The 27018-nt window shown below is 35.6% G+C and overlaps 1 protein-coding gene across 2 annotated transcripts; it reads right to left on the reverse strand.

The window, feature by feature from the left end:
• Positions 1-510: 510 nt before the first annotated feature.
• Positions 511-26916, reverse strand: si:dkey-192p21.6 (uncharacterized protein LOC565246 homolog). Of its 2 annotated transcripts, XM_042736967.1 has the most exons (18): positions 26738-26916; positions 26544-26638; positions 26154-26275; positions 24934-25049; positions 22294-22363; positions 21636-21702; positions 20765-20844; positions 16807-16883; positions 15696-15726; positions 15085-15245; positions 12292-12404; positions 11939-12060; positions 10365-10488; positions 9881-9967; positions 8488-8565; positions 3949-4019; positions 2272-2384; positions 511-1365 (listed from the first exon to the last, which is right to left on the reverse strand). In XM_042736967.1, exons 1-18 carry the CDS (start codon positions 26850-26852, stop codon positions 1184-1186), a joined length of 1824 nt encoding a protein of 607 aa, XP_042592901.1. In that variant the 5' UTR covers positions 26853-26916; the 3' UTR covers positions 511-1183. The 2 variants fall into 2 exon arrangements, with proteins under 2 accessions (XP_042592901.1, XP_042592902.1); XM_042736968.1 differs by lacking the exon at positions 511-1365 and having other exon boundaries at positions 2324-2402.
• Between the last annotated feature and the right edge of the window lie 102 nt (positions 26917-27018).

Consider the following 27018-nt stretch of genomic DNA (forward strand, 5'->3'; position numbering starts at 1 on the left):
GTGCAGAAAAATGACTGATTTAATAAAATAAATCATAATAGAGTTCAGTTAAAAAGGATAAAATCTAACAAAAAATGTTTGATTTAAAAAAATACATACATATATCGATAGGTATAGGGTTGAAAATATTATTTTTAGGAGTGTATAATACAGTACACTCCTGAAGAGAATTATCTAAATTTGGGAAATATCTGCACTAACAATAAAATATGATATTTAAATAGCATCTGCTTAGTAACAGAAGTGTATTCTTAGCAAAGATGGGGACTGAACAATAATAAGGATACCATAAAATAGCATCTTGAGGATGGGACGCCCTTTGTCTGGGACGTTTGTGTTTGGAAGGGCATGAGGACGAGTACATGATGACAGAATTTCAATTTTAGGGTGACTTACTCCTTTAAGACATTAGGTTATTTTGGAAATTTTCCACTATTAATAAATCTTGGTTTTCCACTAAAATTAATATCTCAGTTCAAAATCAGCCGAGAACCACTGCCACAGAGCTTCCAGAGGTCATGCTTGTGACTTTATTCGATCTCATGAATATCACTTGACAGAAAACATCAGGGTTTTTTGTGTTACGCAGTAATTTCCGTATGTGCATGAGATCTGCTGGTGTAATTTCCCTGATTTTGCATTAGTGTGAGCATGAAAAGTGCTGGCCCCAGAAACACTCCTCAGTGAGCCGTCCAGCTTGACCCCTATTAAAGGTCTGTCAGTTGAAGAGCAGATGGTACCCACTCTCTGTCTCACAGCCCCGAGGGGGGGTGGCCATGGCAACCGATATATAATGACTACCCCTCAAGTGGTGGAATCACTTGTTCTAATTTGTTAAGTACCACTTCTGTGAATTTGATTTAATCACTACGTTCACTACGTCTTAACACAACTGACATCAAATAAAACACTGCAGGTGTCCATGGAAGACAGTAAATCTGATCTTCTGGTCTCGGTTCTTATGCCTATTAACTAATTGAACATGGATAAGACATGAAAAGACACATTCATCACTCACAAAAACAAAAATATTAATGATCTTGGATCATAAACAAAATGTTGCATAAATACCTAAACAGAATGTTGCACTTATTTAATAATTAAAACTTTATTTAAGCCTGTAACTTAAATTAAAGAGAAATACAAGGACTTTTATGAGACAAAAAATACCAGCAAAGCAGCATCAGATTTTGAGAAAGAATTTTTTGCGGTAGAGCAGGTAGGCAATGAAGACCCAAAGTGCAGTACCCCATATATTCTGGAAAAGCTGTTCCCAGTGACTGTCCTGAAAACGCATCTCCCAGCTGAAAGGAAAGTAAAATCCCAGCAGAGAGTGTCCAACGTAAACAAATATAGAGTTCATTCCTGCAAACAAATGCACAGTAAGCTTTTCTGGATTGGGCTGGCTGATAAAATGATGCTTTAAAGCAGTGGTTCCCAATACTGATGCACGTTTTTGGTGTCTCTCTTATCTGACACACACATTTGAGGTCTTGGAGTCTTCACTAATGAGCTGATGAGTTGAATCAGGTGTGTTTGAATAGGGAGACATCTAAAATGTGCAATGTTGGGGGGTCTCCAGGACCAGGATTGGGAACCACTGCTTTAAAGGAATAGTTCACCAAAAATGAAAATGTGCTGAAAATCTATTCACTCTCTGGCCATCTAAGATGTAGATAAGCTTCTTCAACTTTCTTCATCTCTCTTCTTCATTTTTCTTTATCAATGCAGAATTGCATAATTTGCTCACCAATGGATCCTCTGTAGTTAATGGGTGCTGTCAGAATATGAGTCTAAACAGCTAATAAAAACATCACAATAATCCACAAGTAACTCCAGTGCATCAATTTACATCTTGTGAAGTGAAATGCCGTGTAAGATATGCCGTTTGTAAGAAACAAAACCATCAAGACAATTTGATAAACCATAATAATGCTTCCCCCTGTTGCCCTCTCATATCAGAATCCACCGACATATTTGTGTAGAACTGTTTTAGACGGTTTCCACTTGTAAATAGTGCTTGATCTGTGCATATTTCTCTCCTGATACAGACTAGATGACTTTTGTGTGGTTTACTTTTATCAGTTTTTTGGACTCTCATTCTAATGGCACCCATTCACTGCAGAGGATCCTTTTGTGAGCAAGTGATGTAATACAAAAATTTTTGAATGAAGAAACAAACTAAGTTTGGGTGGTCTGAGGGTAAGTACATTTTCAGCAAATATTTTATTTTTTGGCAAACTATTCCATTAAATAAGTGTATTCTCATACCAGGATAAATGAAAGGTTGTCCGCCCCACCATTCCTTAATGTCTATAACGAAATACATCAGACCCAGCAGAACAAAGGACATGCAGCCCATGCAAGTAACAAATGACAGGGACCTGAAAAAGACAGCAGATCTGAACCATTTGATAAGACAGCAACGTAAAACATACAGTGCAGACACATTTTTTATCATTAGGTGAAGACATATAAGACGACTATTAGTGTTGAAATGTGTTTTGATTGACATTTCTTGTAACAAAGAGAACAACAGTGCAGAACCAGGGACTAAATAATGGATGGACATATATAGTAGTTTCTGTGCTTAGAGTAAGCCAATAAGAAACATAAGCATCCAAAGTGAAGGCTTGGCACCTGCTCAGTACAAATATGTCAATAAGTCATGTGCCTCTGTGTTCCTAAGTGCCAGGATGCTCAATGGAATTTTATCTAATGTAAAAGGGCTGCGTCCCAGAGCATCGTTTATGTCTGCTGAAGTTGAGCCAAAAAAAAAAAAAGTTAATTACTTTTAGGGATGAAGACAGACATACTCAGGGAATCAGTAAGCTGGTATGATGAACTGCCCATATAAATTCAAGCAGGTGCGTCTGTACTCAAACAAGTACAGTAGGGTCACAGAGACACAGAGTGCATACAGCAAAGGAAAGATGAGGTCAAATTTAATGTAAAAACCTTTACGCAGGTCTCATAAAAATAATCTGTATTTTTGCTTCGTTTCCCAGTTTAAATATTCTCAAAACAGTGTTGTTAGTGTAAACTGAAACTATTTAAATAGTTTAAATGATTAAATTAAATTAAATTATCTGAAATATTAAATAAAAACTTTAATTAAACATTATGTGAACTGAAATGAAATTCAGTTACAGCTGAAGTACTAAAATGACTAAAACTGTAAAAATAAATATAAATATTAAAACTAAAGTGAAATATTAAAAATAACATAAGCCTAAAATAATTAATAACAAGTAAATATAAAATAAAAACACATAAAATTACTGAAACACAAACTGAAAATCTTATAATAGCATTTAAATGCAATATATTATATAGTATAGTATAAATTAGCATACATAATACCAAAATGTATTTTACTCATTCTTTTTCATTATTTAAGTTTTAATTTTTCCTCATACCCCACAGGTTTTTTTTTTTTTTTTTTTTTTTTTTTTTTTTTTTTTTTTTTGCGCTTATAGCATAAACCGAACAAATCCTTTTTGTTGTTTTTTCTTTTTTTGCATGTAGAGATGAACAATCGTATGATTGTCTACTGAACATTTCAGTTACATGCCATTATTTATTCTGAGGTGTTAGATGACAAATAATTCAATGTGCACCGTTTTGAAGATGTAGGGCTGACCTCATCCTGCTCGATTTCACAACAGGCGGATGAGATAAGCCAGAGTTCAGCAAGATATATGGTTGGGAAAATAAAACTGCTCACTCTGTCTTGGCTGTAAAGAAGAGTGATCTAGTTGGACAGTGGATGTATCACCCGCCGCGTCTCACTCCTGTGCCAGTGGGGGTGATTATTTACAGGACGTTCTGTCGTTAGGGGTAAATAAACGCTTGTTTTAGCAGCCTCTGATTTGTGCCTGCTGGAGTCTCATCCCTACTTTTGTGGATGGAGAAGTAGCTGGGTTTAGAGGGTCAAGAAGCACTTACCAAAGGTTTTTATTGACAGGTATAAATCCTTCGTCTCTTGTGCACTTAGAAAGGATGGCTGCAGAGATTCCCTGAGGATCAGAATAAAAACAGATTTCAAATCAATGCAGACCTGTAAAGCAAGCACTATCAGACAACCCAAATGCAGCCCCACTATAAAGAATCAAGCAGATTAGCTGACGCTCCCGGGAGGTGAAACCCCTCCAACTAACACACACAACACAGATCCATCTCCTCATGCCTTACGCAAAAGCTCTCTTCTCAAGCGTTACATTTCTACATTGCAATATTTATTTATTTATTTTTCTTTTATTTAACACCCTAGGTAATTGGGTACGAAATTAGCTCATCAATATCTCCATACTTTCCCAGTTATTTGATTACATTAGGAATTGCAAACATTTTTTGTATTACAACTTTTCTTAAATATGTGTAAATATGCAAACGAGGCATTATCGAACTCAATATCCCCTTAATTTACATACATTTCCAAAACAGAAATCTGTAGATAAAGCCAGGTTCAAAACATTTGTTTTTATTTTGTTGACATATTAGATTTGTGTTTTTACACAATCTCTCTTTTTTATCACTCTATAAATCAAAATTATTATCTTTTTATAAAACAATATAAAATCAATCAAATGATATTTGAACAGACCCCTCTATAAAAACCTTCCAAATACAGATAGGAATAAAACTGTAAATTTTAGAGTATGTAAGTGCTACTCAAGTAGGGATTTCTGGCTCAATGCATGGGGAAAAATTCGTTTTGAGAAAGCAGACAAATATATGTATTATTTTAAATGAAATCTACAAACAATAGATGCTGTGCAATAAACACTTAAAAATGTATTTTGGATGTTTTTCCCACTAGTCTAAAACAACATGTTATGAAAAGCCAAATAGCCCAAAATTAAAAAATGGGCCAGTTCTTGAAAAACTGCAGTGTCTTGCCTTAAAAGCATAATATCAGAAAAAGTTAGAGTATCACTGCTAAATCAGGCTCATTTAAAGGAATATTGTGCTTTTGTGAGGATAGTGAGTTCAGCATCCAAACCTGCTTGTTAGGAGGATATCCATCATTTGTATAGATGACAGAATCAATGGTGTGGAAATAGCCTGGCTGGCTCTAGATTGAGTCTCCAGGCTATGCAGGCAGGATGTGGGACAATCATTGCTATGTGGGGCAATCGCTCAATTTCAATCTCAAACTGCGGAGTAGTGATCGTTGAACTTTAATTAACTCAGGGTCCTTGTTTACTGGCACGGTGAAGCACAAACAGCTTCAAATCATCCCACAATCTGACAAAGGACTCATGCAAACGATGACAAGACAACCCCTCTCCCTCTAGACGCGCACTGTTTTATGACTGTTGATGTGGTGGGTTTTGTTTAACCAGGATAACGTGTGTGAAGAGCACATTAACAGCACAAGATGCAGTTGGAGATGTGCTGCTTTAAACATTCTCAGACCTCAGAGCTCTCCAGAGATGTCAATGATAATTGATTGTTTGCTTGTGCATAGTGTTTATTGCGAAGCATGAAGCCTGTAACGGTCTTGTTGGTTGCCTTAATCTTTAGTTACATGCTTTGTGGTCCAATCCACAATCTATATTTTCTTTGACGTCAACGTAGGGATGAAGCATTAGGGGAAAGTTAAGAGGAAAGGAATAAAACCTATCAAAAGATGCTTTAAAGCATATACACACAAGGAATATTTCCCCTTGCTATTTTCTATATCTTCGAAAAACATGATCGCTTATCACTAAATTTATTTAAAATTTATTTAAATATGATGCAAGTGCTATATTCTACATAAACCATCTTTGTGTTGCACAATCAGAGGCAGTGTGTGAACAGCAGTGGCATAATTTTTTGCTGTTGGCTAGTTTGTTTTATCATGCTGTGCTTCTAGGTAAAGTGAAATAGATCTCTGTTCATTTATTTCAGCACCCCGAGCAGTGTGGCCCCATAATGCTGGCCAATATGATTCAACATACAGCTATAATGGCCCGATTTGTCATAGGGCTTGGGAATAATGAAATTTAAAATACTGGGATCAGGCATCTGCGTACTGTGGGTCTGGGTTCACAAAAAGCACACTCAAAATGCTTCACTTTGAGAAGAAGAGGAGAATTGTGATTAGGTTACATACTAAATAAATGTAGATAAAACAATATATAAATATCTATGTATATAAATATCCTTCAAATATAATACACAAATACAAAATAATTTAACAACAAGGTAAGAAAAAAGGTAAAATCCTAAACGTATATTTTCACTTTATTTTTTAAATTCATTTTTTAAATTGTTTGAGTTTTAAGCATAAACCTCACTTAAATGTTGTTAGATAAGATTTATACTAACTGAAGTTTTTTTCCATTCCACTGCACTACTTTTCCATTGTTTTCCTATGCAAAATGCACTTGACAGACATTGTCCATTTCACTCGCACCTCGCATTTTTTTTTAGAACAAGCTGTTCGATAAAGCAGCACTGAAGTCAAAAAAAGTTAAACTTTAAAAAAACGCTTCTCAAGATCTTGCGTTTTTCGCTATTCCACAAGCATAAGGCTACATAGTAAATGACTAGAGTACAAAAATGTATATTCAAATATTAAAATTACTGTTTTCAAACAGGTTTCCAAACATACCCTCTGTCTCTCATTGGTCAGATAAACAGATAGCCCCAACCCAAATTCACGCCACTGGATGAGTGTTGCTGTTGTTGGGCAGGTCAAACAAACAAAGCAATGTTTTGAAAGTGCAAAAGTGTTTTCTGAAAAAGTCAACCTACCAATGGCTTACTGATAGTTTATCTACATTTTAAGCTTGGATAAGTATTCAAACATCAAATAATTACACACCTTAAGAAAAAACAAATGTGCTCTGAAAAAAAAGTTCCCTAGGAAGCAATAAAGTATAAAGGAAATATATCTTGGCACAAGTGAGAGATCCTTTGAGTAAGAACAGGACATTGTGTCAGCTTTCCGGAGGAGCTGAGGGTAATATTTGTCTGTCATAATTTAATGAATCCGTCTCATAAAACAGATGTCATATGAAAAGGACATTTAAAAAAAATTGCAAACTCATATAAATGGCCCAACTTCAAATTTTTAGTCCTTAATATATAAAAAAACAAAAAACAAATGAGATACAAGCTTTGCTAAGCTGCAAAATTCTTGCTCATATTAATAACAAGCTGTGCAAGAATGACCGTAAGAGAAGCCATTGCTGAGAAATGCAGGTCATTTGCCCCCGTCATCCACAGCTTTATGTCCAGAGTTTGCCAGACAAAACCCCTCCATCAGCACCTGTTGTCTCTAGAGAGGGCATTCCAGCAGCTCTGCCTCCAGAAGTCCAAAACAAAACACAGAGGCAAGGTCTTTCATGGAAGAGAAGCTTGCAAACTCCCTTTCTGTTTAGATCCTGTGATCAACTTGCTGGATTGTGCAGAAACATGATTCTCGCCTAATAACCTTGAATAAATGACTACACAGTTCACTTTAGATTAAACACACCATATAACTTGAGCTTGCTTAACTCGTCATGCTCATTAAAACTGACAAAGACCAAAAAATACAGATTGGGAATGCATAGAGGGTTAATTCACCCCACATGGTGCAATAAAAAAGCCTTTCTGCAAGCGAAGGACAGCAGTAAGTGAACTGTGCTGTCCCTGGAAAACATTTCTAGTAGCACATGACCATTTCCCCTGAGGTATGGGTTTAAACATCCTCATGCACTTCCCACCCAGTCCAGCTTCTGCTCCTTTTGTCTGTGGGACCACCCAAATCGAGCACTTAACCCGCAAATCTGCCAGCCGTTCACTAACCGTTCATTATAATACATTATAATGTTATATAACATATTTCAATTTCAAATAAATGGTGTTCTTTTGAACTTTCTATTCTAATTCTGATGGAAAAAAATTTTTTTCACAAAAATATTAAATAACACAACTGTATTCAATTGTGATTAGAACAAATAACAAGTCTTTGTTAACGTAATATGCTTCTTTCAAAAAAAAAAAAGTATTAAACCCAAACATTTGAATCGTAATGTAAAGTAATAATACTTTAACGCTACATTGAGGACATCTATAGCATTTCTAATATCATCAAGTATAAACATGATTCTTTAAGGTATGTTTTTTTTTACAGTTATTAAACATGGTATAAAACATGCTAAAAAATAGTTATATTAAAACTTTTCTCTGTCATGCATGACAGAAAGAACCAGTGGAAATTGATATGCAATAATAGTGGTAAAACTCCAGATTGAAAAACCACCAGACATCCGTGAGCTCAACAACCAATCCGGTTCAGTCCCAAGAGAGGTGTGATAGCAATCTCTGCCTTGGAATTCATTCAGTGCATATATACACATATCATATGACGCCTACCTATTTCATAAACTGTCTACAACTACAAGCAATATAACATTTGTACATACAAGGCGTTGCTGTATTGTGAAGTTCTTGCTGTTGAAATCAGCTTTTTTACTTTTTTTCTTATACAAGTGTGTGTGCACGTACCAGGATGAGGGCCCAAATCAGGAATCGAGCCAGGATACTTTTATTCTTTTTACGAAAAAACAGAAGAATCTTTCCAGCCTGTGGACACAAAGATTATTTCCAGTTAGACTAAATACCTAAACGTTTGACTATTTTCATAGCAAAATGATGCGCATTAAACCTGCACTTTAGGCCAAATAGGTCATAGTACTCTAAGTAAACTAAAATAATTAACAGCAAATAGACTGCAGGACAATAATGCTTATCTTATACGTCATACTGATATCATGTTCAGGCAGAGAGAGAGGATGTGAGCAGTGGTTGTGGCCCTGAAAAAGAGCTCAAGTTTCAACGCTCCCTGCGCAGCCATGCGCGGCTGTGAAGTTGGCCGCGCACACTGATTAATTCGGTGATGACGAATGAGCCTCAGCTGAGGACGCTGGAGCGGACGGACACAGACGGAGAGGCCGACACCTGCCGTCTTCTCAAAGACATGTTGATTGACGGGCTTGGTGCTAACTGTTTTTTGCCTCCGCCCACAGGGATTTCAGCAATGCAACTGAGTTTGCACGTCTAGTTCTCACCGGTCACCGGGGCACTGTCACCATCAAAGGGTGAGAAACATTTCTGACCTTTGCCAGAGACACACACATCTGTCCACAGCAGCAAGGACCGCTGAGACAGAACAGCTGTTTGTCTAAGAGAGCTGCCAGCAAATCCAGTCCAATATTATAGATTTGTCATTGTTTGGTGAACTAAAATTGAAAATAGTCAATGAGACAAGAAGAGAACATGCTGAAAAGTCAATGATCTATAGTCTGTGAATTACACGGTTTGGATAAATCACATGTTGGGCTTTGGATTAGTTTTAGGCTTTCTCTTTCATTTGTCACTGGATCACTTTTGTGGAGTTGTCTTTGGTGCATGTCCTTTAAAAAGCAAATTTGTTTGTTTATTTATTTGTTTGTCATTTAAATAATTCATTTTTACTTTTTATATATTTAACATTCTTATTTATACAGTTAGTTCTGGTTCTTTAATATGACTGGATTCCAAGAGTGCAGATTTTTTTTAAATTTATGTTAGATTGTTAGATTTATGTTAGATCATGTTCCATGAAGATATTTTGTAAATTTCCTACTGTAAATATATTAAAACTTAGTTTCTGATTAGCAATATGCATTGCTAAGGATTTCATTTGGACAGCTTTTCAATATTTTGATTTATTTTTTTTTTTTCACCCTCAGATTCCAGATTTTCAAATGGTAACAAACCACACATCAATGGAAAGCTTATTTATTCAGCTTTCAGATTATGTATAAATCTCAATTTCGAAAAAATGGACCCTTGACTGGTCCTGTGGTCTGGGGTCACATTTTATAGATATTGCTTAAGTAGTGTTATCTTCAATTACCTGCATGCCAAAGAATCCCATGACTATGGAATTAATTGTACCCAGAACACCCTCTGGGTCGAAAGGCTCGGTTGTACGATACAAGACCTACAGAAACAGAAAAGACACATTTTCTGTAATGCAATCCATACAATCCCTATATAAATGCCATTTTAATCATTATAACTATAGCTGGGATTTCACTTAAGAGAGTGATAATGTGCAATCAGATAGGCCATTATTGCAAATAATCCCCTGCGTGAAGCTTACTACAAGACTAGTCACTAAGTCAATAAAAGGACATATTGATTTGCGAAACCATGGAGTGATACAAAACAAACAATAATATCACAGTGCAGGAAATTGGTTGCCAGGGGCAATGGTCAAATATGCATTTTTGCTCTTATTATACATAACAAAGCCAACTGATCAATCAGAATCAAGTATTCAGTGTCAGATATTTACTGCATTGAACTGGTTAAAGATGACCGTAAAGGATTCACACCTTGCATGTTGGATACCAGAAGATGTTGTCCCCAAATAACCACCTGTCTATATACGCAGCTGCTCCTCCTGTGCAGTTGGGGTATAAACCATCATCTCCAATACCACCAGCTCCTAAATAACCACTAGCAAAGGAAACAATGGAATATTCACTACCTTTCAAATCAAAAGTTTGGGGTTGTTATGATTTTTAAAATGTTTCATGCTCACCAAGGCTGCTTTTGTTTGATCGAAAATACAGTAAAACAATTATATTGTGAAATAATATTACAATATTTAAAATAACTGTTTTAATATCTTTAAAAATGTAATTTATTCCTTTGATGGCAAAGCAGAAGCAGAATTTTCTTTAGTGTCACATGATCCTTTAGAAACCATTCTAATATGCTGATATTAAGATCAAGAAAGATTTCTTATTATTGTTAATGTTAAAAACAGTTGTGATGATCAATACTTTTGTGGAAACCATGAAACATTTTTTCAAGATTCTTTAATAAATAGATAGCTCAAAAAAAGCATTTCTTTGAAATACAATTTTCTTGCAACAATGTAAAAGTCTTAATGTCACATTTAATCAATTTAATGCGTCCTTCCTGAATAAAATTCACTTTTAATTTCTTTTTACTGACCCCTTTACCAATTTGAAGGGTAACGTATGAGTTCCTTGTCATTGAAATGAATATATTATAGAAACAATTCATTATTCAGTTTATTTTTGATAGCGCTGTTGAAAGCACATATTGTTCCAAAACAGCTTTGCAAAGAAACAGCCAAAGGCGACAGTGACAAGAAAAACATTTATAGAAAAGTCTTTGGTTTAATTATTTAGAAGGAAGTGTGTTGGTAGCAACATTTGAAGCTGCATTGTGTTGCAACACAAGGACAATGACTGCAAGGTCATAATGTTTTTTTATTCAAGCAGAGTTATCAGCACTCTGCATGTGATCGTCAATGTCATGATGGGTCAGACACATTGAAAAGAAATCTTGAAGGAGAGGAGAAGGAGGACATAAATGGAAGGTTGAGCGGATATGAGGAGAAAAAGGGAGAGAGGCAGAGAAAGGAAGATGAATCCTTTCTCCCTGCCTCCTTTTAGTGCACATGACAGACTGAGATTGGCTAATTATCCCCTCTGAAGCGGCCGCCAAACACTCATAAATCACAGATCTCATAAGAGCCGCACAACACGGGCTTGTACGGCACGCACCCTCATGCGTTCACCAACTCACAAACACAACGCCACACAAATGATCATATTGCATTGAATATATATGTGCATTCGTGATGTAAATGTACAACATTACCGCCATCCCGCATATATTCTCGGCGGCGCACTTGTGTAATAATACCAACATATATGTCACCGAAGGAATTAGCTTGATGTATGAATGACATTATTATTATGTTAATAAAGGGATGAACTGCAGTTAAATCAGGCTTGACAGACACATTACACATTAATTATTGAATGCACAGGATTTATATTCGATATTATTGTTTTTGTATTGTTGAGTGTGATAGTTAATCTTCTTCACAAATGTGTACGGTCAAAGCCTGACGCTAATATAAACTCACGTGGGGCAGTTTGGAACAGGCAGTAAGAAAGTGAGACACAACCACATGGTCTCCAGCAACACAATGAAGATCCACTCAGGCCAGTATAAAACCAAATCTTGAATGGGGTTCCACCAGTTATGCTGGGGAGAACATGTAGAAAGCAAACAGGGTTAGTAATCACTCAGTCTTGCATGTATATATTATAAGACGCAATAGTAATAAGTTAATCAAAAACAATGATTTGACATATTAACAAACATATTGACATCACCTTACTGTAACCTCTAGCAATTAATCATTATTTCAGAACAAGTGTCTTCCTGTACTGTTGTCTGATCTGAGAGAAATGTGAGCCATAGAGTTTAACCCACCTCCCTCAAGGGGATCTCTCTGTGGGGAGAGAAAGTCTGCATCAGTGCCAGGACAAAGTAGGTGAAACCCAAACGCTGGAGCACTCCGGGTATCCGTAGCCAGGACCAGGATACTAACACATTTATGCACACACACAAATATAAACATACGATTACTATTACAGACCATTGATGGAAATACACACTCACATATAATGTATTTTTAATAGGGTTGCATTTAATAGTAGTCAGCAAGCAAGTCAGTGGAGGGCTTTTGTTTCTTTAGCTGTTCAAGTGCTTTACCTATAGATTATATATCGTCCTTTGGATATATTACTGTAAAACATTGTCAGGATTGTATAAGATTTAACAGGAATTTCTTATAGTAAGACTTTCTCTATGAAACCAGTGCAGGCTAATCCATTTTCTGTCATAAAATAAATGATCTAAAAATACACTATATTGTAGGATAATAGCATGCATATTATATTTGTAATTTACAATAATACATAATACAAGTGTATCCATACTATACAACCTAATAGATTTTTTAAAAGAAGTTCTACTGATCAAAGAATCCTGAAAAAATACCAGTTTTCACAAAAATATTAAGCAGAACAACAGTTTTCAACATCGATGACAATAAGAAAAGTTTCTTGAGCATCAAATCAACATATTAGAATGATTTCTGTGATATATATATATATATATATATATATATATATATATATATATATATATATATATATATATATATATATATATTTCTTAATAAATAGTTGTAATTTCATTAAACCGTAGAACTACTACTGTGAATATATAGCAACCAGTAGCAAGAAATATAAAATACATTTTAAATAAGAATTTTACTGCACATCTAAGGTCTGCACATCTAAGAAACACTTCTAGGTGTTGTGTTGTTTTTCACTGAAGTCCATATTAATGTCCATAACACAGTCTAATGATGATTATGCTGACACAGGACCAGGCTGAGGTGAGAAGTCTTTCACTGCAGGACTCTAGAGGTGTGATCTACCCTGCTGGAGACTAATAATGCTTATCTGAGGAGACGCTGGCGGGGAGGGAGATGGGAGTGAGCGATATAGAGCGAGAGATTGATGGTAATCTGCACATTAGTTAATTGAAAACCTCTTTGTGGCACGTACCAAGGGCCACAAGAAACAATATAATACTGATCATTGATCCAACAAATCAAATAAAAAGTGGAAACACTCCACCTCTGTGCATGGAGACAGGAAGTGGTTCGGTGACTAATGGTATCTGTCAATTAAAACCCATATGCACACACTTTCTAGAGCAAATCCTCTGTGCAATTTATCAATCAAAGATCTGACAGTCAGTAATTTTGCAAAAAGATTGGTTTACAATCAACATTGTAATGCTTTAAAAGCGTTTACCTGTGTTCACTGTAGCTCAGTGTGAGTTAAATTATGAAAGGAGAAACAGTAGGGTAATTATTATGCAGAAGTGGGACTGTTTTGGTAGATTTGCAATGATAAAAGCATTAATGCATTGTGTTTGTAAGATTAACATTCTTCAAGTTCCAAGGATGATAATGGCTTCAGTGGCCAAGCCGGTGCCATGTTTAAATAGATCATTTATTCAAATGATTTTCATTGAATTGTAATACATTTTGTTGCATTTGAATGCCGGTATGTTGGGGGGAGATGGTTTCTAAACATCATTCTGAGTGATTCACAGGCTGAGGTATCAGATATGGAGAGAGTAAATTTTGCAGTTTAGGCCAAAAGCTGTAATTACATTACATGAAGTTCCATAAAATCCACTGTGCAGCTGGCATGATGAAACCCTATCTGTGATAACTGACCATTATCGCCAGGCTTGTTTTTGCTCTGTGCACCTGTTCAACGGCTCTAGATATTATGATTGCCACTGGATCACTGGAAAGTATCACAATATTTTTATTAACTTCGTTACAAATCCATCCTGCCAGACAGCTAAGCTGCTTTGGCTAATGTATGAGCAATGCTCTGCACTGACCTGTCAGACGACTCTCCCTGCCCTCCTTGCTTTACCCTGACAGTCTTAATGTGCTGCTGTGAGACCCTGGATTAGAGATTTTGGCTTTCATTCTCTCATCATTAACAGAGGCTAATGGACTTCATCTGCAAAATTAGGATATGGTGACTTCAAAATGTAACGCTTTCATATTACTTCAGAAAAAGTTCACAGTCTTTGATAATAAGGGGGCAGATTGAAGGGTGCAGGTCACTCTTTGTCTGGTATCAGTCACCGCCAGCCAGAACAGAACAACTGTAATGAGTCTTCTAGCTTTCTATTGTACCATGATAAATCCAATGCAATGCAAGCAGAAGCATCATGCCAATTCAAATACACTCTTAAAAAAATAAAGGTGCTTCACGATGCCACAGAAGAACCTTTATGTCTGAATGGTTCCATGGAAAACCGTTAACATCTGAAGAACCTTTCTGTTTGTTTGTGGTGAAAGAAGGTTCTCCAGGTTATAAAAAGGTAAGAAAGAGATGGTTCTTTAAAGAACCTTTGACTGAATGGTTTTTGTGGAACCAAAAATGGTTCTTCTATGGCATTGCTGTGAAGAACCTTTTGAAACACCTTTATTTTTAAGAGTGTAGAGTAGGCATGTGCATCATTTATAGAAAAACTGTAACTAAAGAAAGAAAAACTGTAACTAAAAGGCCACCAAGTGAGCCAGCACCACAGCTGGTGCTCTTCAAAAATAAAAAAAATAAAATAAAAGTTATGATATGACTGTTGTAGAAAAGGACTGGAAAATATGTATAGCCTACTCACAATATCCATCTCTTGGGCTGTAGTTCATGAAGCAGAAACCAATGAGCATCAGGACGATGGTTCTCCATGTAATCTTGCGAAGGAGCTGTAGCCATGGAATACCTTTCCTATGCATCGAGGTGAATGCTAGGACTACAGAAGTACCTATGATGAACACAAACCTTGCCAAAGAATTAAAGATAGTATTATTGTACATAACATACTGTGCACCACTACATATGTATGCTTTTGGGATATATTTGCATTTTTTTTTTGCATGTTAAATGAGGGGTAGATTGTCTACTTATGACTTTTTTTTCCATAACAAACCAATCAACAATTTAAGGTGGTTACTGCATTACTGGGTCTCTATTCATAGAGGAATCTGCATTCATTTCATCTTGAATTAAAGTAGTCTCTGGGTATTACAAGCTTTATGTATACTCTCTGAAAGATTAATTGGCATAGGCAAAGCATTTTTAATGGTGGTGGGTTGGAAAAGCCTTAAATCTGAAAGGTTCTGAAGGCAGATCCAAACTGTTGGACTGAAGTCCCACTCTTTTCCATATTAATCTCAAAAATGGAAAGTAATAATTCTCCATCGATTCATTAAGTAAATGCTGGCAGCTCACCAAGGCATCACAAGATCAGCTACTGTGAGACCTGTAACGCACATGGAAAAAGACATTCACACACATGAAAACACACACACACACACGCACACACACGCACACACACACACACACACACACACACACACACACACACACACACACACACACACACACACACACACACACACACACACACACACACATCTGGTGCATGTCTATCTACAGTTGCTAGAAAGTTGGCCATTTGACTGACACGTAGGAAATGCATTATCTTACTGCTGAATGACTGACATAATTTGTTTTATCCTCATAATCACACTTCATTGTAAACTAATGCTGTCACTCAGAGTGTAGAAACTGAAGATAAAATATTGTGTGTCTTTAAAAACATTGTTTTCTCATTATTTTTCGATTTTCAGACAAATGATTAATAAGTGCTCATACAGCCATGACAGAGGAGGCCTCACAGTAATATGAAAATCCATCTGCTTTCCCTTATGATCAATACAATTCTGCTGATATGATGAAGAGGCCATTATGAGCCTTAAATTGAGTTCATCTGTGAATACTCCAGGAGATGTGCTTCATAATAGACCCCAATTAAAATTTAACATGCAACCCCTTCTCATCTGCGTCCTTTGAGGATGTTCATCCAAAAGTTATACTGTAGATGAGAAGCATAAAACGCATGTTGAATTAAAGTGTCTCTGATAAAGCAGCACTTTAAATGTAAGTATCTGATATCAGTACATTGTGTCTTTGGTAGTCCGTGAAGATTTATGAGGCATCATTTTAGCTTTCATTTCTTATTGGATGTACTTAATTAGTGGTATTTATCTAAAAAATGCCTAATTAATAACTTTAGGACACATTTGTAAGTGTATATTGCTAACTTGGTTCCAGCCAAAAACAAACAAACAAAAAACAACAACAACAAAAAAACAAGAGCTGAACATATTAAATGTTTAAAAGAAACACTCAGAAGCCAAATTATTTTAGTTGACAAATTAAAAGACAATGAGCGAATGATTCTCCTTCATCAGTTGCAATATGGAGCCCTGTATAGAGTAACAATTAGAGAGATCATCCCAGATCAACATATATGTAACCAATCAGCAAAATAACTCACCATTCCAAGGTGCATGTTGGAAAAGCCAGTAACCACCTCCACCGTAGTTCACAAATACCATAACCGTCAGAGAGAATCTGTAAACAAAATGCCACAAAAAATGTTATCAGAATATGGAGTATTTTTAATGAAAATATATGATCTAAAAATAATATTAAGCAAATATTAAGAATATTAATGATTAATAATGTTAACAAGCAGAATTTCAACAAAGATTTTCACAAATCTTCTGTCAGAAGCTCTTTGACTTGTTGATTCTTTTTTTCCCAATTCATTTCTTTCTTTTTTCCATTTGATCAAATGAGATTCAAAATATTCTTACAGTTTATACAAAACACAACATACATTAACATTCAAAAGTTTGGGGTTAGTAAGATATTAAAGGAATTAAATTGATCAAAATTGACAATAAAGACAGTTATTGTTTTACAAAAAAAATTATATCTATATAAAGTATATTATCTATATTTACATTTAAAATATATTAAAACTGAAAACTTAAATTATTTTTGATCAAATAAAATAGCTTTGATGAGCGTAAGAGATGGTTTTCATTGTACCAACCCCAAACTTTTGAACAGTTGTGTACAAACAAATAAGGAAAAATGATAAATTATCATTACAATATCCTTCGGTACCTCAACTGTCACTTGTACATTTAAGGTAAACTGTATCAGTATTATGGATCATAAGGCCAGAAGGTGCGGCATTTGTTTTATATATCAGAGACGAAATGCTGTGTAAGGTAATGCAACCTAAGCATTATGAATCAATCAGGAAATGAACGGTTGTCCTCTGAATCGCCTCACCCAGAAGTGCTGACTAAAGCCCTCTGCTGTAATTTATTGTAGACGTGTAACTTGGTGCAAGGAAGCCAAGCTGCAACTTACGGTGCATGATGGAACACTACATTGAATTAGCAACAGCAGGAGATGCTTTTTATTGCACGTCACAAAATGCATGTTTGCACTATACAACATAAATATACCCGTGGACATGAAATTGATTTTTGTGATCAGACCCTGAGACAACACCTCAGCTATTAAACTGACAACACTCAAATCGTGGGGTTGAAGTGTTCTCTTTGGTTTCTCTGTATAAGAACATACTGAGAAAGCAAGTCACTGCATGGACCTTCAGATAAACTTCATTCTATCTAACCAATCTAAATTTTTCCTCACCAAATTCAATTAGGAGATCATAACAGAGACCATTACTGCTCCTTTTAGGCCTAACCTCCTGATAGAAGATTTTAATCACATGCCATCCTCTAAAGAGCACTATTAAGCATGTCTTTGTCTTTCTTCTCTGTCTCTCTCTTTTACACACATATTCTTTCTCACACACACTTTGCGACTACATCCATTAGTATCCATAGTAACAATGACAAAGGTTAAGTCATTTTCAAGATGAGACTATGGCACAATGTTTGCAATATACCATGTTATAGCCAATCATTTTAATTAAAATCCCCTCAGTGTTTGGGAGGCTTTCACTCTCTTAAAAAAAAACCTTCCAAAGCAAATTAAGTATTTTATTGCTTTAAGCTTTCTTTGTCTTTCTGTCACAACCTGTAAGTTATCAAAAAAAAAAAAAAAAAAAAAAACGCAACAGACACTAACAATGTTGTGTCTTTGTGTTGCCTCTTATTAATCACTGTTGCTAACAAGTACAAATGTATTTTGGCAGTTACTTCCAGTGTATATTTTTCATTGTCATTTTATCCCAGAGCATTAGCTCTTTGTAATTCCTGAGTGGGCACATTTGTAATTTATACATACTGCAGTTTTCACTTTAAAAGCCTGAGATTTCAAATAAAACTAGTACAGATAACACTCAAAATAAGGAGTTAAATAACATGACTTGCAATGGGAGTACAATCTGAAAATGATTTACATTCAAATTAAATTACGTTTTTGATGCTATTAATTTGTGATTTGTAATGTATATAAATACATTTATGATTTATATAAACAGCAGTTTCCACTGTAACAAGCTTGAGATATCAAATAAAACGAGTGCAGGTGCGATGGGAGTATGATTAACATTCAAATGAACTTTTAGTTAAAGTTGTTCCAAGCCTGTATGAGTTTCTTTTTTTCTGTTAAACATAAAAGAAGATATTTTAAAGAATTTAGGGAACCAAAAGGGGATGGTCCCAATTGACTTTCACCGTATGGAAAAAACCATGAGGAAGTCAATGGGGACCATCAAATATTTGGTTGCCCACAATCTTTAAAATATCTTCTTTTGTGTGAAGCAGAAAATGAAATTTATATAGGTTTGGAACAACTTGAAGGTGAGTAAATGATGACAGAACTTTCATTTTTGGTTGAACTAATCTTACAGTCGCCAAGAACAAAACGAAAGAGTTGCACATCAGCAAACTGACTTGTTTCCTGCTTAGAAAAGTACAGGGTATATTTAACTAAATGAGCACATTCTGAAGTACATTTACTGTTAGTGTAACTTATCATCACAAAACAACCAGCGTCAATTTGTAATCACAAATATGAGGAAACTGGCTGCAGGCTTTTGGCTGGAAAGATAAAAAACAAAATCCTTTTTAAAAAATTAAAATGCAAAGTCTACAGTTATACTATATATCATATTGATGGCAAATGACGAATTGAGGGCGCTATTCTTCAGCTCTGAGAAAAACCGTAGCTGCAACAATTTCACCAGGGCGGTGGGCAGATGACAGATGCTTCTGTCTTCAGTGAAAAGTTTTGACTCGTTGCTGGACAGGCCATATTTCATGTTATACAGCAAGGGAGTTGCAACACTACAGGTTTTCTCTAGGTTGATATGCTCACAAAGAGCCAAAGACATTCACTGACATTATTAAGTTCCATGTATAGCCAAATCAGGGATCCCATGTGCATTTTGTAGTGTTGATTTTGTTTTGGACCTGCAATAGCTGCAGAGCTCTTTTGAAATATCATGCATTTGTTGCAGAATCCAATATTACCTCGGCATCATGAATCAACGGACCTGACAAGCCAGCTTTGATGTCATCCACTGAGTCTATATGTATGAGATGATGTCTATATCATATTCAAATTCAGCACTCTAGTGCCAGATTACAGAATACTTAGGCTGAAATCAAGGAAACGTTAAAACAAAGAACCAAAGTCTCCAGCCACACTGATAAAACCATTAGGCTTAACAAGGAAATGGACTGTTTCATATCCAAGAGTAAAAGCAGGTATAGACTGAGTGGAACATCTGTTTTTATCAGAACTGCGGTTTACAAGGAATATGATTACGAATGTGAATGGATCATTTATGAATTGCATTAAAAGTTTCACATAAAGAGGCTGGAACAAAACATATGGCAATTCTAAGAACCATAAAAGCTTGGTTATTCTTACTGTCATTGACAGTACAAATTGCCACTGGTGATTGCTATCTGAAAAGCACTTTTGCAACACACATGGATTATCCATTACACAAATCTTGATCTGGGAAGTCATATCCTTTCCAGCTCCAGATCTACAGCCTGCTGAATATGTGCTGATATGCTCCTTGTATTATTACATCAATTACTGGGAAGTGAGAGGTCAAAGCCGTAGCAGCTTCCTGTTTCGGGTGAGGCGTGCTTCTGCGTTTGCCCCCAAGCCACTATCAAGCCCTGCTGGGCTTCCCAATTAAATCACATCACCCTTGCTCAACAGCAATCCACTGTTCCCCAGCACAGAGGCAAAATATATTAGAGATGATGCCTAGAGCGACCTCTGTAAACAATGGCTCGAGTGAGTGTATGTCCAGCCTGTGACCCCTTACAATCTCTTTAGTCCCACAATGCATTCTATGAGTGAATGCGGCCATCAAGCCAATGACAATTGATAGGTATTAATAGGTTCATAGAATTTAGAGAGTTCAAAACGTTCAAAATTAAGTTACCATTTTAGGCCAATTTGGCCAAATAACTGAAAAGTCATTTTTTGGCACATACCCTCGAAATGTGTCCAGTGACTTCAGCCTTGATGATTTTGATTTGCTTTTGTCCACAGAATGTTCATTATTCTCCTCATCCTAACAAAACAAAAATAATCAATTCAGTGTGTCATTAAATAAAGGTAAGTTCTAAGATTACAAATGTGTATATGTAAATGGGCCTTCATATCTACTATGCTTTTATTATATACATACTTCATTAGCTTTGAAACATAGGAGCGACATATTTGCATGAACATAATTGAAGCCATATATATATATATATATATATATATATATATATAAAACGAACATATATTTATATATTTTATATATACATACAAATAAAATTTATATCATAAAGCATATGCAGTTTTAGCATTTGACACTGTTTTGTCAGGAAAAATATTGATTATGGTTTGTCAAATGAGCGTACTATAAATAAATTAATGTTCAAAATCAGTAGTTGCTTTGGCAATGTTTGTGGACCATGAGCAGCCTAGTACATGTTTGGGAAGCATGAATAGTTTCTCTCATTTCCAAAGAAATATGTTCCCATACACCATATGGTCTTGTGATGGCAGTGAGATCCATCACAAAGGAATTAGCATTACCCTCTTCCTGCTCTGGCTCTCCACACAACTGGATGAAAGGCCGCAGACAGAGCTAATCAAACTTTCAGACCAGGACAATCAAACAAGATCTCGGAAAATTAAACTATATCCGCTAAAAGGCTCCTTGTATATCTCTATAGGCCATTTGCTTTTTAGATGTGATCATCCTGGAAATTGCAGATTACAGTTGCTATGAACTAAGCATAAACAAATGCACGGTGTGTGATGCATAACATCTGTTCCTATTGTCTCATGTATGAACCGTTTTGCCCTCACCAGTTCTATGGAGTTTTGTGATCCGCGATGGCAGATATGGTTCTTTAGCCTCTGTGTACAGCTGCATCTGTAGTGGTATAAAACAATTTTTTATTTTGAAATCATCTTTTTTTTAAAACTGTTTATATACTGTTCAAAAGTTTGAGAGAAGTATCTTATACTAACCAAGGCTGCATTTATTCAAACTAAATATACAGTAAAAGCAGTAATATTATGAAATAATAATGCAATTTTAAAACGACTGAATTAAAAAAAAAAAAAACATTAAAATGTAATTTTAGTTATTCTTGTGATGTCAAAACTGAATTTTCAGTAGCCATTACTTCAGACTTTAGCATCACATTATCCTTCAGAAATTATTCTAATATACTGCTTTGATGCTCAAGAAACAGCATCAAAGTTATTAATATTCTTATTAATGTTAAACAATTGATAGTTGTTGTTTTTTTGTTTAGGATTTTGTGGCGAATAGAAATATCAATAAAATTTTAAAATATAAATCTTTTACAATGTTATAAACATCCTGACTGTCACTTTTGATCAATTTAATGCATCCTTGCTGAATAAAAGTATTCATTACTTAAAAAAAAAAAATAAAAAAATCATACCCCAAACTTTTGAACAGAAGTGTAATTGGAAAAACTGGTAATATTATTACCTGAGTATATAAGGCAAAGAGGCCCAAAATACAGTGATAGAAGCCAGAATCAAGAATGCCGCCAACAGTGCTGAGGATTTAATAGCAAATAAATAATAGCGATGGTTATACAAACTTTTTTTTTTATCAATAAGAATTATGTGAATGCCTCTTGAAGACAGCATTTAGTCCGTTACAGTAATTAAAAAGTAAAGGGTTACAAACATGTTCAGTTTCTACAATTTTCTCAGCTTTCGCTCTGAACAGCCTCTGTCACCCATGCTGTGCCACGAGGGAGCTCTCAAGAATCCAGCAGTGTCCTTTTATGTAATCTGAAACCAGTCTATAGGCGTACAATCAATCTATGAAACCCTAGCCTTGGGTCTTCAATACGGCCATGTACTGAGGCAATATTTTCACAGCGCATGATGGAATGGATCATATCGGCTGTCAGAGGCCATCCTCCATGATACTGACTGCTTAAGGGAAGGTGTTAAACAGGAAGCAAAAATGCATCATATTCCAAGTATTTGGAAGCTGTACAGACATCTTTATTGAGTTTGTGTATACTGCAAGATAAAATTAAAAATCAGACTTAAGTGAGATCAGGAGCATTTGATATACTTTTTCCATAAAACTAAATTGAGTTCAGCATTGTTACATAATGCTTACATAAGGCCTAAATTGCAAGCCCACCGTTTATCATCTTTTATAATCAAAACATGGACAAAAACCCTCACACAGAATATCATGGCTAATCAAATGGACATGTTGCACCCGGTGATCTCAAGCCACTACTTTTCAATGAGACACTGGAGATGTTTTGCGGAAAAACAAACACAGAAAGGACCATTTGATCAATGTGTGAATACACTTGATGACACAAGGGGAAACAGTGACGTTTGATGATACTATAGTGATGACTGAGTGCAGGAGCCTGGACAAACTGGCCCTGAGATAAATAAACATTGCGTGCACATCCAACACTGTGCCCACTTAAGAGTACCTTTAAGTGTGTCATGTTTGTTGTGCCTCAAATGTCCTTTAACTTAAGAGGCAAGAGAAACTAATTGGTTGCTAGTGAGAAAACGAGTAAAAAATAAACCAACATTCTAAAGCAGGTACTTTAATCCAGGGGTGTTCAAACTGGGGTCCATCATTTTACATTACACACATATATATATACACATATATATCAGTTTAAAATTATTAGATTGTTGTCTTTATCTGTAAAAACAAGTTGAAAATAATGAGATTAATTTTTTTTTAATCTACTGACAGTTGTAACTGTAAAAAATCAGCACAGTTTTGTGAGGCACAAAATATTTTAGGGCTTACAAAGTTAGTTTAATAATTAAAATACATTTAACTCAATTTGTAAATAAAATTTGACTACATTAAATCGCAATTTTTAATCTGTACGTTAGAGAAAAAACTAATCAGCATATATGATATGGGACGGGGGTTGGTCATTCTAGGAACATACAGTTTGCTTTAGGACAATAAAAGCTAATTATTTAATTTTAGACGCTTGCCATCTTTATAATATCACACATTTTACGTACACAGGAAAATCTGTCTGTATACCTGAAAATATATAAATCCCTTTTTATTTTAAAAAGCGGTAATCATATTTGGGGGTCCATGGCATCAAAATGTTTGAAAACTCTTAATGTAATCAAAAGCTACCAAAATTCCTTTGAAAACAAGCTTTGAGGACAATTGCTGTCATATGTTTATTTGTAGTGAAAGGTTATACAGTTTACGCTGATCATCACTGTCTAATTATCTTCAATCCTCAGTAAATTATTCTATGCTTATTTCACAGTAAATTATGTAACACTAATTGCTTAAGTTGAAAATCTGCAACACTTAAAGTTACTCTCATTTGCGCAGTTCAGTCCAAATGTTAATTAGAGTTTAAGGTTAAGCAGACCAATTACTGTATGTCTGTATAATTTACTGCGTGTAGTCATCACAGACCCAAGACTGAGGTCAGAGTTTCTATTTTTCAGTCCAAGGCAGCCTTAAAATATCAGTCTGGAAAAAAAAAAGAAAAGAAAAAAAAAACCCCACACACACACACACTAATGTGATCACTCTGAGTAGTGCAATTCAGTTGAAAACAGACTGTTTTTTTTTTTTCGCTGTCCCCTCATCAGTTCTTCTTAACATCTGCTGATCACTAGGACCATCATTTAAGTTGTGAGAGCCCTTTGGAGCTGGAGTGTAATCACCAGCCAGTCCGCCTAATGGAAGCTCATCATATAGCTGGGAGTTTAGTCACACTGGCCATATATCTGACAGATAATAGCTACTTGCCCTTAAAAGTCTGATCTACAACATAATCTGCACTATTGCAAAGTAGACGGCGCATTATGGAGCGTGGTGCTTTCAAAACCCCATTATGCTTTAATCCTTCACGCTCCTCTAATGTATTTCCCACAATGCTCCCCTCCCGGGGCATCTTCCAAAACAAACATGGCAGAAAAGCTTTTCTTTGAGCTGTTTTTTCAAGAAACGAGCAGTTTAGCGGATCAATACAGTCTCATCCGACTCCTGGGATATGAGAGAGGCGCTTTCCTTCTGAACTTTGGAACTCAATACATGCCTTTTTGATGACTTATTTAATGTTTTTAATTACACAACATGCATACTTACGCAGGTATGCGTTATTCGGACTCCTATCCACAGTGAGAGAACAGGTTACATCATTTAGCAATCCAGACCTCATCCAGAGAGAATAATGGCCAGCTTCCTCAAATGTCTGACTCAGACTAGGGAGGAGAAATAATGTCATCAACATGTAATAAAACACTGATCCATCTATCACATCGTTATAGTCGTGATGATGGTTATTGAATTTTTTATGTTTTGTTTAAAAAGCTTTCCTCTTTTTAAGCATTATTTACAATTGCTGTTACACATCATCACCAACAGTTTCAGATTTATGAAGTTGTTGTTTTCTTGTTAACCATAAATTGTTTACCGACTGATGTTGGTAACCTGTCATGTAACTGTTTAACAAAAGTAGCCCAAAAATCAACTTTCACAATATATTTACAAAAACCAAGTTGATTTGTATTTTATGATTGTATTGTATATATAAATGGCTCTTTGAAGCAGCATGGAGTTGAAAATAACAAAACAAAGACATAGAAAAGGCTGAAGGGCGTCATCTAGAGGGCAAAAGGGAGAACTGCATTTTTTGAACCCACTTCACCTTTTTCATCCCCCAAAATGTGCACTATAAGCCTTTATTGATCGACCTGGGAATGACATAGTGCCCAGCATGTTCTTTGGGGGAGAAAGTAAATCGATAATGGCTCGGTCTGGAAAGGGACCTTGGTATCAGTCTTAAAGAAGCCCAGGACTAGACCCCAGCCATACGGTGGGAGAGATACTGTGACTTGTCTTAGGAAATCAGACACTCCCGACAACCTATTTGAAAATGGCCCAAACCTTGATGACTCTTTGAGGCCCAGGTTGTTTGTAAAAACTGCTATGGTTTCCTCCTTCCAACATCCCACCATGGGTTTGTGAGAGGCCCCCAAGCTTGGATGTTTTAATAGTCTTTTTCATCATTATTCCAATGTCAGCTTGTTAACCCCAAAATGCAGTGCGATCAATGCACAGTGAGGTATTCTCCAAAGGGCAGCACTAAAGCCAGGTCACATTCAAACACATGGTCATAAATAGTCTCAGTGACTGCAAATGCAATTGGCTGCTATTAGGGCTATATATCTAGCCTATGTACGGTCCTTCTGTGCTTGATTTATACTTGAGTTACTGAAAAGGCTTCATTTAAAAAGGATCAATATTTAGTATGATGTTAGTTAATATATGTAGCAAGTTGAGGTGTAGTTCAAGGTGATTCTTACCTGCACAGCGTGCCATTTCCATCCACAGGTATGATTTTTAGAGTCAGTGTGAATTGTGTGCTCACCACCACAGAAACATTGCTCTGCCCATTCCCAACTGTGGCAAGGGGCTGATAAAGACACTGCCAAAGAGGTAGATTGCTGTCATTTACTAGTATTTATTTAATATTCATTTAACATATGCCATTATTGACCATTCAAGCATGCATACAGGTTTGTTACATTTTTTACATACATATTATTACTTATTTTTATATGATTATTTTATATTATTATATTATTAGATATTAAATAAAGGTTTATAATGCTCACAAAACATTTAATGCATGAAAGTTCAACCTGTACATATTCTTGGGGGGTGGATTGGGAAGACAAAAAATGTTGAAATACCTTATAACAGTAATCTGAGGTGTAGTAAACACTAACGATGTACGGAAGTTCGCTATAGAATTTTAGCAATGCCTCATCCATTTTCAGCTTGTAAACTAAAAAAGGACAGAGATTGCAGTATGCTATGAATACAGTGCATATGCTCATTTAAAGCTACATATTTTAAAAACCTGAATATCATACCCATGACTTACCTTCATGTTGTCTCTCACACAGCCCTGCTGAGAGAAGAGTGAAAAAAGAGAAAACTTGCATGATATTGATTGTCTTCATTGTTAATCCCAAATCTGCTGTATTTCTTTTTCTCATTTTGAGTATATGAAAATAAAGAGCGCTCAAAGATCACTGTACTGTACGTGAGATTACATGTGATCTTTGAGATGTGTTGCACACTTTTATTACCAGAGGACACCAAAAGAAGATTGACCAATGAAGATAGGAAGGATAATTGACTAGAGAGTATAGCACGTGGTGC

Source organism: Cyprinus carpio, chromosome B13, assembly GCF_018340385.1.
Source record: "Cyprinus carpio isolate SPL01 chromosome B13, ASM1834038v1, whole genome shotgun sequence".
NCBI lineage: Eukaryota > Metazoa > Chordata > Actinopteri > Cypriniformes > Cyprinidae > Cyprinus > Cyprinus carpio.

What these genes read in the sequence shown, in the direction of transcription:
- si:dkey-192p21.6 (XM_042736967.1), bottom strand. Translation starts at nt 26,852, where the DNA reads ATGAGAAAAAGAAATACAGCAGATTTGGGATTAACAATGAAGACAATC. An exon ending in CCTCAGATTACTGTTATAAG is followed by an intron (nt 26,276 to 26,543) that starts GTATTTCAACAT and finishes CCTCTTTGGCAG; the next exon opens with TGTCTTTATCAGCCCCTTGC. An exon ending in CACAAAACTCCATAGAACTG is followed by an intron (nt 20,845 to 21,635) that starts GTGAGGGCAAAA and finishes TTGTTTTGTTAG; the next exon opens with GATGAGGAGAATAATGAACA.